We start from the raw sequence: 14,447 nt of genomic DNA, 5'->3' as shown, positions 1-14,447 counted from the left end.
AGGACTACCTATTATCTATCTATCTATCTATCTATCTATCTATCTATCTATCTATCTATCTATCTATCTATCTATCTATCTATCTATCTATCTATCTATCTATCTATCTATCTATCTATCTATCTATCTATCTATCTATCTATCTATCTATCTATCTATCTATCTATCTATCTATCTATCTATCTATCTAGATTACTCCCGCCTTCATGACCATAGATCCAAACTCAGCTGTGCCAGCAGCGCCCCCTCCTGGTCGCGTTCCTTCACAGCTGTTACACAGGAAGCTCACCTCTACTCTCGCGACATTTCACGGGGATTTCTCGCGTGTCCGCCATCGCTGTGGCTCTTTGCAGAAGGGCACTGAGAGGCTGAAACGTCGCTAGCCGGTGGAGGAACAACTCTGCACTTTCGTCCTTCAAACATGCTGTCCCGACTCGTCCTCGTTTCAGGTACGTTCTCATCGAACCTCTGGGATATGAAGAGACATTATTCAGCGTTGCTGTCACCAAACAGTCGAGCAGGAGAAGTGAAGGTTTGAAGTGAACGTGAAGGGTAAAGTGAAGGCCGCACGTTGAATGAGAGACATGCTAATGCTAGCTGTGGGTAACAATTCAAACTGTAGCTGTTCTTTTTAAACTTAAAGCAACACTGCCACCTCCTCTGTTTCTCCAGCAGACAGCACGAGAGCTCAGTCAAGGTTAAATACGCTCACAGTGAATCAGAGAGTAAGAAGAAGCTAAGTTAGCTAACGTTAGCTCTTCAAATGTCACCTCATTGACAGCCAGGGCTGCTCCTCGGGTTATCTGCACTTTATTTCTACAATGAAAATAATCCACAATGGCTTCACAATGCAACTTCAACGTGTGTTTCTATTTCAGATTTATTAATTGTATTGCAATGGCCTCATAATTTAACTGTTTCCAGCAGTAATATTGATCTACTCCCAGTTTGTTAGGTACACTTTTAAACGTATGCAATCTACCACACCTGCTTTAAAATTAGTCCTTATAAGTATCCTGATGTTCAGCTTTGGTTGAAACTGATTTGAGGTCACGTCGATTAATCATGAAAATAATCTCAGCAGATTAAACATTTTCTGTTGAAAATCAAGTGATTCACATAAAACAGTAAAAACATTCCGACAAAGTCTTGATCAAAATAAGGTTTAAATAGAAGGAGAGATTTTAAGATCTAAAAGCAGAGTAAACGTAATGTCCAGTGCAATATATGAATCTGACCTTGATTTTAGGTGTGAGTTTCTTACAGATATATTTAATAATAGGATTTCTGTTTGTCAATGATGAAAGTAATCTCAGCAGTTTAAACTTAAATGAAAACTGTTGTTGCCACAATGTATAATTTATTCTATTGTCATTCTGTTGTTTGCAGCCAGTTCCCTGAAAAGCAGTGGACCCCTTGGAGCTGGGTATGTCTTGGTCATGATGATGCATTTGATCAGTAATATGTACAATAATATGTGCAAATGCAATGAGGCGTGTTCGTGTGAAAGCTAACAGTGTTGTCCACCACAGACTGATCCAAGCGTCTCGCTCCTTGCACACATCGTCCCAGAGTCTGGCTCCAGTGCCCCCTCTGCCAGAGAAGGGAGGCAAGGTCCGCCATGGCATCATCCCAGAGGAGCTCTTCCAGCTCCTGTACCCCAAAACTGGAGTCACAGGTTTGTGACTCATCGTGCTCCAGCAATAGGTTTACATAGCTGACTTTTAGTTCCAAAACAAAGGAAGAAACACTCATAATGTTGGAAATGTAAATACATTTGCTGCTGAGATGTTTGCATGAAATAATGCAAATGATCAGAAGAGGTCACACAACATTGGTGATTTGGAAATGTTTGTGATTTTTAAAACTGGAGAGAAAACACATCTTCTGCAAGAAAAACCGAGTGACCTTTTGTCGACGAAGAACAGAAAAAAGTCTGGTTCCACTGGGAACAGTGGATATATAAGTTGAGATTTTTTTTTTATATGTTGAATAATTATAACACCCTGCTCCAGGATCAGCACAGACGAACATTAAAGGTCCGGCCGTCCTGTGTCAGAGTCTCTGTCGGAGTCTGCTTCCTCTTCACTCCCCCTTGGACCTGCACTCACACTTTAACAATAAATACCATCACTGATCAAAAGTTATTAGGACACGTACAGGACTGACGTATACTTTGTGTTTGTTTGATCCGCTCTAGACTTTAAGACACGTGTTTAAACCTGCTACACAACATGAGACGTAACGTGACGCGCACAGTCAGGACATCAGGGTTAAAGTGAATGGAACGATCCGGAGTCATGAGCTGACATTATCGATAAATAACTAAATGCATGTTATTATTAGTTCATGTTTGAAGAGCGACAGAGACGAACACACACACACACACACACACACACACTCACACTCACACTCCTGCAGACAGAAGTTCTTCCTGCAGTTTGTGACACTCAGTGTTTTAACTTCATTGTAAAATATACCGCATAAGAAGCGACGAACATAACAGGTTTTGTTGAGAGCAATGCTTATGACACTACATCGTGTACACATTGTATATGCAGTCGTCCACTGTATAATTTAATGTTGAATTTTCACATTTGACATAAATGGGATATCACTCTTGTATAACATGACCATGTACTACATGTGGTTGACCCTGTCTCTTCTTTTAACATTAACAGACAGAGCTGTGTTTGTTTTATTGTTGTGTTTTCATACTTTTTATCTCGTGATGTGTTTAAATTACCATTAAAAAGAAGCTGAAGCAGCAACATCATCTCAGTGACTATGGAAAAGAAATATCTAAATTTTGACCTCTGCCACTAGGACCCTACATGCTGGGCACTGGCCTCCTCCTCTACATTCTTTCCAAGGAAATCTACGTCATCAACCATGAGACCTTCGCTGCCGCCTCCATAGGTGCTGTCATCATCTACGGCGTCAAAAAATTTGGTCCAAGTGTTGCAGCTTTTGCTGACAAACTTAATGAGGTAGGCCGGCAGCCATTTGTGGTTTTAGCTTTTTAATTAATTTATTTATAGGATACTAGAAAACAAGATTTCACAAAGTGTGTGGATTCTTATCCCTACTGTCTTTGAATTGTGAGATTGTTACACAAATGTAACTATAATCAAGATACAGTTTTCCAAAAATCATCGATCTACTCTTTAATGATTTACTCTTTGCGAGCACCACTGTAATCCTGATTGTTTCCTTTTTTAGGACAAAGTTGTGAAGGCTCAGGAGGTGAAGACTCTCGCTATGTCCAGCCTGGCTCAGGCCATCGAGGATGAGAAGAAGGAACAGTGGAGAGCCGAGGGAAGATCACTGCTCTTTGATGCTAAGAGGGTGAGCGGCATTGATGTTTGCATTTTCAATTTCCATTTTTATCTGAACCATTCATTATACATTGCTTTGTATTTGCATGAGACATATCACCAACAAGTAATTGCCCTAAAAGCTTCTACTCTGAGTTGTATGTGTTGAAGGGGCATCATTACGTAATCTTTGATTTAGACCTCTGTCAGCAAGTTGAAGTTACAACACTGCCCCCAAGTGGCCAAAGAAACATGTTAAAGGGATAGTTCACCCAAAAATTAATGACATATTTGACAATAGATTTGAATCTGCTCTTTACGTCACTTACATTACAACAAAATATTAACAGCATGGAAAGAGGGCATTGAAACTGCTTGAAATATTGTAGCAACCTCTGTTAGAGTCTGGATATTTCTGTAAAGACTCAATCGACTCCTCTTTTCCATCCAGAACAACGTGGCCATGCTTCTTGAGACCAATTACAGAGAGAGGGTACACATGGCGACCCATGAGGTGAAGAGGCGGTTGGACTACCAGATCGCACTGCAGGGCCTCCACCGCCGTATGGAGCAGGAGCACTTGGTCAACTGGGTGGAGAAGAACGTTATCGGCAGCATCACTGCCCAGCAGGTCAGTCTAGTAGGAGGCGATCATCTCAAAAAACATGTTCTTTTTAATAATCAGAGTTCCCTTTTCTGAAATGGTAGGTCGAGCATATACAAACTCAAACCATTGACCTACATATTAAAACACAGTATTATTTAAGACACTGGCAGATCATACTGTACTAATCTAAATTGTACACCAGTGTCTCAAATCCCACATTGTACACAGCTTGGAATGGCACCAGATCCTTCGCCTGTGATCAATAATACCAGATAATATCGCAGGACCTTGTGAGATACAGATGAGTGATGTTGTACCAATGAGATTAAAACACTCTTGGAATAGTCGTTTCAATAGTATTGTATTGAAGTGTTTGTAAGTGATACTTGTAAGTGAAAACATAGAATATGAATTGATTGCTTTATGACAGTTTCTTGTTTTTCTCACTAAATGGTTAGATTCACATAAACATTTTTTAAAGACGTTCCGATACTGATTTTAGAATTGGAAATGTCTCTGATGCTGCCAAAAATGCTTTGGAATCAGAATACGTAAATCTATGTACTGATCTGAGACCATGTCTTTGAAGTATACACGTTTCACTCAGTTAAAACAAAAACAAATGTTTCTCTTTAAATCAATTCAGATTTTCGAACTGACCTTTAAACCCCTGTTATTCTTACTGTCTTGTACATACGTCTCCAGGTGACAATACAGTGCCTCACATCTGTGTTTTTGTTGTTTTTCAGGAGAAAGCCAGCATCGCTAAATGCATCTCAGACCTGAATGCTCTGGCCAAGGCTGTTCAGGCCAAAGCTACAGTCTAAACTATCCAGTCTTCAGCGAAGGCTTCTCGAATCCCCAACTCCTTGTCCCAAGACGAGACGTTCACTTTTCTTTACGGAATAAACTTATTTCTCATAAGATTGTCTCTGTCAATAGTGTGGGTGTGTACAGTATTTACACGTCAGCTGATGGTAAAATAAATGGTTCTCTTATTCAACTTCAACTGGTCAGTTTGTATTTTTCCACATCAGCTTATTTTCGACTATCTTTGAACAATTTGGTTAAACTTTGCTTAAGTAATTTCCCAGTGACATAAGGTGTGTTGAATATGTAGCATTAACATTTTATAACCATGGTAGATTACACTCGAGTTAGGGTTCTGGACCTTTGATCACATTATGAAACTTTTCTAAACCTTTGGACTCAATGAGCCACAGATTTGCTGCCTCCCTCCAATACCTCAACTACTTGCCCTCGAATGACAAATCAGACCAGCCCTCTGGATCCGTCACTCCTCAATCATTGTTGCACTTTGAACCTTATGCCTTTAAGCAGGAAGTTGAGGATGTTTTCTCAGTTGGCTGTTTGAGAAATAATCTGCCACGAAACGTGTCGTAGAAAATCAGTTGGAAAAGTACGGAACAATGACACTGGAGCAGAGCTGACACGGACAGGTAATTACTGGATTATGAAATAATAGAAATACTAGAGGTAATAACTTAAAAAGTTATATTAATCGCAATGAGTGGCGGATTCTATCTGTTGTTTAGAAGTGTGTTTGCTCTTATGTGGATTGAGTCAAAGCTTTTTAATATTGAAGGTGCAGGGTAAAATCAACACTGGGGTGTGGACTTTTTGTTGAATTGTTTCCTAACCTCATGAAGGATCAGGTAATAACTATAAACGCTGTTTATGTGGATCTGATTCCAGACAGGAGGAAAAGTCAAAATCTTTAAAAAAAATCTAACTGATTTTAAAAACAGTTGTATTAAATTAGCTAACTTAGTTAGTGCTTTATTGTTGCTTCTGTTTACAATAAATTTAGTTTTAAAGCAAACTTATCTTTTGGTGAATAGCAGCCAGTGTTGTCACATGTGACAATCATAAGATAAGAAACATTAAACTGTAGAGTTACATGTAAAAAAACTGAGCTGTCAGTCAGTTTAATATTATCTTGCTGAAGTTTGCTAACATTAGTCACCTTAAATACAGGCTATGCCAGACCAAGTAAGACTAGCAGTTAAATCCTAGTGTTGGTAAAGAAAGAATTCATTGTATTGCTTAAAAATCTTTAAGTTTTAACTTGTAAAAAGAAAAATGTTTTTCGTCTTTAATTCCTTTAATTGAGCTGTCAGAATCTGAATTTCTGAACATGGACTGAGTGTATTTACCAACCATCTGTTCTGGTTTAATATGAAACAGAACCGCTTATATTTTTCCACTTTATCAGGTTGAGAAACGTTCTGTGCAGGTTGGTGTGGCTTCCAAGAGATTCTGAGCAATCTGAAGATTAAACTCTTCTATAAAAGAGACAGAAGCTGCTTGACAATGTATGGAAACAACGCCCCCTTCTCCTACTCCCCGAGGTCAGTAAAACTTAATATAAACATTCAGTGTCACTGGTGTAATTAATCCACCATGACCACAACATTTAGATCTTTACAACACTCGGAATGCCTCGTTACACCCTGTTGAGATAAAACACACCTGTTGTAGTAGCTGTGCAGCTCATTTGAGACTGTGGATGATTCATTTCTTCAGATTACTGATTATTTTATTGATATGCAAGGTGAACTTGCTGCTCTTTCTTTCTCTCTCTCGATAGATAGATAGATTAAAAAGCCTCTTTTGCTTTCCACATGGACTGTTTACCTGCTCAAACATGATTGGAAACGGATATCAGAAGGGATCCGGCCCAACAGTCTTGTCCCTGGCCTACAGTTTATTATGTCAATGCATAATCTGTATGCAGAGATTACCTTAACCGTCACAACTCAACTTCAACCATTATGTTAAACCTAATTCGAGTACTGATCCTAAAACCAAATCTTAACCCCCAAATAGTTCTGTGAAAAATGTGCTCAATAAGGTCTGATTGTGTCAGTGGTCCTCACTAAGATAGAAGTACACACACACACACAAACACAAACCATCAGACAAAATGGGCAAAAATACCCACTCTAATAAACTTAATAACATTCCTGTGCTTATATGTAGTAAATCTCCAAGATGACTTGAAATGTCAATGTCAGATGTAGATAAAACAAATTAACTGTTTTTTTCTCACCATATCATTTTATCTACTCGATGATGTTGCTTGAAATTAATGACTATTGCGTCTATTATGAACACGCTCATAAATACCAAAGTAAGGTTCAGTTGAGCTAGATAACAAGAAGATATACTGCGTATGTTGAACTTGCTTCATTGTGCAAGATCCATGTGCCCCGTCTCTGCAGTTTGATAAGTTTCCTGTTATTGTTCTTCAGGGCGGTTTTACAAGAGGACCTCCCACAACCGAGGCGTTTTTTCCAGCAAGACGACCTGAGGGGTTCTCCACTGCAGGGCAACAGCCTGTCCAGACCCAGTGGAAAATCCATATATAGTATGTTCAGACGAAAAATAAAACACCACACATCCATGTGTCTTTGTTATTATAACCGATCTGATAACTGAATGAGGAAAAATGGCGTTTTTTAAAACTTGAACCTGTTCTTTATACCAGTGCAGAGAAAAGAGTACTCTGAGACGCTGACCAAGCAAAGGGACAACTTTCATGTCAGAGTGGAGGTAAAGGAGGAATCAACATGGTGACACACAAGTGACAACACAACCTTTAGCTCGCCCACATTCATGACACTGAACCCTGACTCCACAGCATCTGTTCACCTGTGAGCTGGACGGCAAGGAGGTCAATAAAGTGGACGACTGCCTGGCCAAGCTGAAGTGGCTGGATACCAAAGGTCGTCTGTGGGGACAGGAGATGATCATGGAGGTTCATGGAGGACATTTAACGCTCAGCGACATCGAGACCAAGGTTGGTGGTGGGGATTCTTAGAAGTCTTTCAAAGACTTGATCTCAAACGCCCCATTCTTAGAGTAAGAAGAGTCTTAACAGGTACCCTACGTGGCCAAAAGTATATGGACACAACACTTCTCTGTGAACATAGACATGCTGCTATAAGGACCTCCTCTCTTCTGTAGAGCCGGACTGTGTTCCCTTCCAGTCAGGAAAGCATTTGTGAAGTTACACTCTTGTTGGGCTTCCTTGTTAATGCATTCTCTGTCAGCACAGGTTCTTTAAACAAGTCAACAACGTCTTTTTTTTATCATTAATCTTAACATTGCTGTCACCCCCTTTTTAAGATTTATGTATTTAGATTTAATTATTATTTAGATTGATCTATTTTCTGTTGTTATAACATCCTTTCTTATGAAGTTTTAACTATAGTTTTTGACTACCTTTTACCTTCTACCTTTTGCATTTCAAGTACATTGAGCTGCATTTAATGCTGTGAAAAGTGCACATAAATAAAAGTAACAAGTCGGTTTTGAAAAAGTAGAAAGTACAGATATTTGTTAAAGTGTAGGGAGTAACAATTTCTCATATTCCATTTTGTTCAACATTTGGTGTCAATCTCTATATAATCAATCTGATTTTACAGACAGAGCTGGAGGTGCTGCCTTTGAGCAGCATCACACAAACCAGGGCTATACTGGACAGCTGTGCCTACAACTCTCTGCTGACGATTACCGTGCAGGATCACAGCAAACGCATCCCGCAGGTCTTCATGTTCCAGTGTGACGAGATCACGGTGAGTCAACTTTGGCCTCCTGACCCTCAAGAGAAGGGCGGGGATGTTAATCCGGTTGCACAATCTCTCAAACCATAAACAGTCAGTCTATGGAACCATAATCAGTATTTCACAACGTGGATGCAGCTGTTTTTATGTTGACGTCATGTAGGTGTGCGATCTAAATCAGGTCTGTTTGACTAGGCGGATCTACTCAAGGCAGATCTGGATAAAGCCGTTCAGAAGAGAGGTGATGACGTGGAACCACGCAGAGACCAATCTGACATCAGGTACACTGGTACACGTCACATGAATAAAGTCTAAACACAGACTCCAAATGTAGAAATGAAAACAGCCACATTCATTCAATGTTTGCTGTTGATGTTTTCAGAAGTAATCTCGAAAATATCATGCGGCAACAAAGTTTTCAGCAGCGACGAAGCCCAGACACCATCCTGCCACCTCTGGAACAACCGCTGACACGGTGGCGCAACAGAGAACCAGGTACATTGTAGAAAATCACTGAAGAGAAACAACATTTTGAGTGCACACCTTCCCCCCTCCCATGAGCCTTCATTTTCAGTTTTGAGATAAGAGCTCAGCGGCTCTGGAACAGGAAATAAAACAGGCTGAGTCAGTAGTTTCCCTCAAATGAAAACTTAAAATGTACTTTCATCATGTTGTTTCATCCCCTGATTTGACCTAATTCTAGTTTTTATTATTGTGATGTGTGGTCTTGCTTAAATTTTTATTCTTTACTTTATTCTTTTATGACAGTGTCTTTATTTGTTTTAATGTAATTTTTTAATGTATTTTTACTTGTGTGTGTGTCTCATATTTGTGAAGCCCTTTGTAACTTTGTATTGAGAAGTGCTACATAAATTGTTATTGTTAGAGTGTAAAAGGGGGGAGGGAGAGCAGCAGCTAAAAGATCCCCGGCGCAGAACAGAGCAGCATCAATGACAGCACACGACACTGGTTTGGTCAGATTCAGTTTGAAAAGGAGGTGCTGGTGTGGAGGTGAGCTTTTGCCGATTGACTGAATTGAAGTGGATCAACCGAGGGATCAGCGGATGTGGGCTGGTATATAGATATCTGCTGCTGTCAGCGGCTGGACCGGATGGACCAGTCTTTGTGACCTGAATGAACTGACCATGTGCTCAATTCAATTCTAACATTTGTGATTTCTTCTTTTAAATTTCCTCAAACATATTGTAAATTGATGGATGTGTTCTGTACAAGATCGCATCAGTGAACTCCAACTCGCAGTGCGGCTAACACTGTCAACACTCTCCTTAGGTGCGGCCATATCAATATTGACTCTTTTTTCTTTATTTCCACTTAGAGAGTATGCCTCCCCCATGGGACTACACTCAAGAAGAAATGCTGCCTCATCCTGATATTTATTACTTACAGAGTAGCCCAGAGGTTTCATCTGAGCAAACAGAAGCGGAGAGGAACACGGTCAGTGCTGCGAGTAACTGCTCTTTAGGAAGTGGATTTAATCTGGAACAAAGTGATTTAATCTGACTGTTATTAAATAGTCATCTGAAGGAAAACATGCTCATATGTGGTTGACTGTAGAAATCCTAAATCTGCTAACCATGATATATTTCTTGCCTTCATTCCTTTTCGACAGGAGACTTTTAACCATGTTCTTGATGATTTGGAGATTTTCCAGGACAAAGTTTCCGGTGCAACAAATTCAACTTCACTGCAAAAGAAAAGCAGAAAATCTAAGAGAACTGGTAATATTCTTTTACAATCTCCCAGGAAGTCATTAGTGGAGACAAACCTCCCACAGGCACAAACAACAGACTGAATGTAAATACAGTGTTGTTGTATTTATCATGAATGTGTATCTCCTGCACAATCAGCTCTCAGTCTGCCGACCAGGGAGGAGTATATCTCCTGTCTCCAGAAAATCAGATATGGATTCAATCTGCTGGTAAACTCTTTGTCAGATCTTCACGTCTCCACAGATAACATATTTCCCATAGGGCTTTGCCCTGCATACATTCCCTGAAGTGTTAAGTGGAACACTCTCTCTTATATGACAGGGTCAACTGGATGGGTCACTGACCAACCCCAGTGCTGCTGACTATGTCCACATCTTCTTCAACAGTTTGGGCATGGTGAGCTCTTTCATCCTGAAGTGTGTTGATACTTTTCTTCACCACAACAGGTCAACCTCTCAGTTGTGACAGTAAACACCTGCTCGGTTTCTCCACAGATCGTTCCTCGGTACCCTGCAGACCTGCTGCCCACCGTGGTCTCGCCCCAGCTGACAGAGGCGGCCCTGCGGCTGATCGGGCAAGAAGTCAACCTGAAGGAGAAACGCCTATGGATTTCTCTGGGAAATTGCTGGACCGACTCCAGGTAGGGCGGCCTTCACAGTTGCATAAGTCTTTAAATTACACAGCTTGTTACTTTCCCATACACAGCCCTCTGGTGAAAGTACACATAAACCTGACCTGGCCCACGCCCTGACTCTGAGCTGAGAGTGTGTTTGCTGATATGTAAATGTGGGTCAGAGTTAATGCTGCATCCATGGCCTCAAAGTCGAGCGATTGGCAAAAATAAGACGATGAATGTGTTAATTAAATTGTTCAATAATTATTGTGTAATACTTTGTCGATTAGTTATTAGCCATTACAAACATCTGGCAGCTGTTAATGCTCCTGCAGCAGGACACATTAGATTAGATTAGATTCAACTTTATTGTCATTGCACAGAGTACAAGTACTGGGACAACGAAATGCAGTTTAGCATCTAACCAGAAGTGCAAAAAAAAAGCAGTAAAAGTGCAGAGTATGTGCATATGAAAAGTGGAATATGTAAATAAATAAGATATGTACAGTAAGAAATAGATATGGAATATGAACAGTATTGATACAAGACTTGCTTTATCTTTTAATATCTATGGGCTTCACCAAGGGACTGTTTTACCATAACTGGTGGAGACGAGCTGCTGACATTCTGTTTATTAACATTTCTTACTGCAAACTTAATGACTTCATTATTTTATTGATTAACCAAGTTACAACAAACATTCAAAGCTTCATTATAGAAAGGATAAATATCAACCAAAGGAATTGTTTACAACCTGGCAACCCAAGAGTTATGTATAAATGATTAACTTAATAGGCCATCAAGGCAACATGTTGACATTTTTAAGAGATGTCTATTGACTGAAAGTTCGACTGATACTTCTAGAATTTCACTCTGTCAAATATGAAACCACTAGACCTGCCTGTGGTCACCAGACTTAACGATTCCTCCCTCCATGTGTCAGACCCTCTGAGTCAATAAACTGGTGACTTATTTCACCATGTCAGCAAATTACACCCTCATTTATAATAGAGCGCAACAGAGACCGCCCACTTTTAGAACAGCTCTGGTTACGGAAATAAATTTACAATTAATTTACCATAAAATGTTGGATTCACAGTAAAAAAAACATACAGATAAATGGGGAAAAGCCAAATGTACATAATTATTTTAAGATTCCCATTGGGAATCCACAAGCTGGCCCTCACTTACACCACACTCAGTGCCTGACTTGACTTTTCCTCATCTCTAAAAAATTGTGGTTGCTCTGTGGTAGATGTAATGCTGATTGTGGCCGACATGATTTTCTGCAGTTGTGGTGAACATTTCCATGGTAACAGAGAGCTCAACCAATCAAAGACATTTATATCACACCTAAGGATTGGAGGAAATAGTCTGGCTCTTAACTGCCCTGTAAAACCGCAAAATTGTCACTTTTACATTTTTGCGCACACTTAAGATAGAAACCCTCGAACCAGTGTTTTACCCCAAATGTCTAACTACTCCTTTAATTTCACATTCTACGTTAGAAAGACTGATGTCCCACTTTAGAGTTCCGCTGACAGTTTCCTGACATCCTGTCTCCTCGCAGGTCCAGAGGGCCTCATGATAATACTCCACCTTATATCCCAGAGTTCTATGATGGCTGGCAACCAGTTGGCCCCTCACGCATACCCCCCCCGTTCCATTACCACAACAGTCAAGTGAGCAGGAGCAGCAGCCAGCGAATCCCACCTGACCGACCAATTTCTCCAAAGTAAATATGGCTGTATGATTGTTTGCGGACATTTCCTCAATCGGTACTCAGTGAGGTTAATTGTGGTCATCTGCCTCGCTGCTGTTTCATCTTCAGCGAGTCACCTCTGACCATGCGGGCCGTTTACAACTTCCCTGCCAGAAACAACCGAGAGCTGAGTATCATGAAGGGTGACATGGTTCAGGTGAGATGAAAATAATGGTAACGGTAACTTTCTTTTATCATCGCGATCATTGTAAATAGAAACCAGTTTGTCAAAAAAAAAAAAAAAGTTTGTTTCATCAGGAAAATATAATCCAATTGTCCTGAATTCGATTTAGAATTAAAATGGTTCAAACATGCTCAGTGTCAACAAATCCCAAAGTCAGCAGCACTGGAGCTGGATTTTGATTTTCCACTGACAAAGTCTGTCATAGGATGGTTAAAAACAAGAATACCATAACTTGAATGACTGAAATGTCACGCACCTCTTCTATGGAATACAACAATAGAGAGGGGAGAGGGGAAGCGGGGGACACACCCTTATAAGGAGGGGTCCCCCCAGAAGTGGACGTAGGGATACAGGACTTCACAGGACTGACATTCCACATTAACACTGGACGTCTGAAAGTAGGGGCGTAATAACAAAGAATCTGTGTAATTATAACGATGAAATGAAATCAATTAAAATGCTCATTTCTGTGACACAATACTGCTGTATTATTGTCATTGTTACACACATCAAGTCTTGATAGTATCTTAACATGTGTAAATCTTTACATGCTGTACTAATAAAGTACACTATTCTGGATAGAATCTGGTTTCTATTAAAATTTTTTTTTTTTAAACAGGTGATTCAGAAATCCAAGCAATGGTGGCTTGTTCGTAACGATCGTAATGAGCAAGGAAACGTTCCTATTAATGTTTTGGAGCCAATGAGGAGCGCCAGGGAAGATGTACTGGTGAGCTAAGTTACAGGTGAAACCGTTGGTAAACCTACGAAACATATTTGAGAAATAAAATGTTCTTTACTTCTCTCACACACACACACACACACACACAGGAGACTCGTGGCCCAGGGATTATGGACATGACCTCGTCGCCTGCAGAGGTGAGAGCCTGGCTTCAGTACAAAGGCTTCTCCAAGATGTGAGTGACCTGATCCGACCGTCAGTTTAAAGATGTCTGAACTGTAAATGAGGCTTGTTGTATGGGATGATAATGAGAGATACTCTGTGTTTTGTCACTTTGACATGAACAGCACTGTGACCAGCCTCGGGGTGCTCACCGGTAAACTGCTGCTGGGGATGACCAAGGACAACATAAGGACCGTTTGTCCAGAGGACGGAGGCAGGGTCTTCTTCCAGCTTCAGGCCATTAAGTCGGCCATAGCGGTAGGTGCTGTGTCATATGATACGACCACTCACACACGTCCGACCACGGCACATCAGTCACGTTCCTTTCTGTTCCCGACAGCTCGCCAGTGAACCGTCAGGACCATACAACGGCCGCTACTAACGTCCCACCACACTGCTCCTTCATTTTCTTTTCTCCTGATTTCATCCGCAGATCAACGTCTGGTCAATCATCAACATTTGTAATTTTATGTCATAAATTATGTCTGGACGGCTGTTTTCATTATGAATGACACTGCATCAAATCCTTATTTCTGTCACGCAAAGTACTTTTAGTGAATTCAATTTTCATGTATGTGTTATAACATGTAGGACACGCTGCAATTATTCATTAATTATTTAGTTATTTCTTTTGCTCACTATGTACTTTTACTCATCGACAATTTTCCATATGATGAAAATAAACTGTAATTTCACATTAAAGTGCCATCAAACACTTCCATCAGATTCTTGTCTTCATAA

General features: G+C 40.3%; 2 protein-coding genes across 2 annotated transcripts; both read left to right on the top strand.

The window, feature by feature from the left end:
• Nucleotides 1-293: 293 nt before the first annotated feature.
• On the top strand, nt 294-4,927 carry atp5pb (ATP synthase peripheral stalk-membrane subunit b). The gene is made up of 7 exons (XM_035160065.1): nt 294-449; nt 1,390-1,426; nt 1,533-1,678; nt 2,827-2,990; nt 3,223-3,348; nt 3,769-3,948; nt 4,674-4,927. Exons 1-7 carry the CDS (start codon nt 422-424, stop codon nt 4,749-4,751), a joined length of 759 nt encoding a protein of 252 aa, XP_035015956.1. The 5' UTR covers nt 294-421; the 3' UTR covers nt 4,752-4,927.
• Nucleotides 4,928-6,258: 1,331 nt separating this feature from the next.
• Nucleotides 6,259-14,331, top strand: eps8l3b (EPS8-like 3b). Its single transcript, XM_047340155.1, is given in 17 exon segments — nt 6,259-6,296; nt 7,170-7,315; nt 7,436-7,500; nt 7,589-7,747; nt 8,376-8,525; nt 8,709-8,794; nt 8,896-9,008; nt 9,850-9,968; nt 10,144-10,252; nt 10,382-10,452; nt 10,565-10,639; nt 10,738-10,883; nt 12,427-12,775; nt 13,422-13,532; nt 13,634-13,719; nt 13,832-13,964; nt 14,047-14,331. Coding segments are annotated over 17 exon segments (1,998 nt in total). The 3' UTR covers nt 14,089-14,331.
• Nucleotides 14,332-14,447: the final 116 nt, after the last annotated feature.

The sequence above is a fragment of the Hippoglossus stenolepis genome, chromosome 6 (assembly GCF_022539355.2).
Source record: "Hippoglossus stenolepis isolate QCI-W04-F060 chromosome 6, HSTE1.2, whole genome shotgun sequence".
Lineage (NCBI taxonomy): Eukaryota > Metazoa > Chordata > Actinopteri > Pleuronectiformes > Pleuronectidae > Hippoglossus > Hippoglossus stenolepis.
Note: the sequence above shows the minus strand (reverse complement) of the source record. Positions and strands in the feature narration are given on the sequence as shown.

What these genes read in the sequence shown, in the direction of transcription:
- atp5pb (XM_035160065.1), top strand. Translation starts at nt 422, where the DNA reads ATGCTGTCCCGACTCGTCCTCGTTTCAG. An exon ending in CCGACTCGTCCTCGTTTCAG is followed by an intron (nt 450 to 1,389) that starts GTACGTTCTCAT and finishes TGTTGTTTGCAG; the next exon opens with CCAGTTCCCTGAAAAGCAGT. An exon ending in TTGCTGACAAACTTAATGAG is followed by an intron (nt 2,991 to 3,222) that starts GTAGGCCGGCAG and finishes TTCCTTTTTTAG; the next exon opens with GACAAAGTTGTGAAGGCTCA.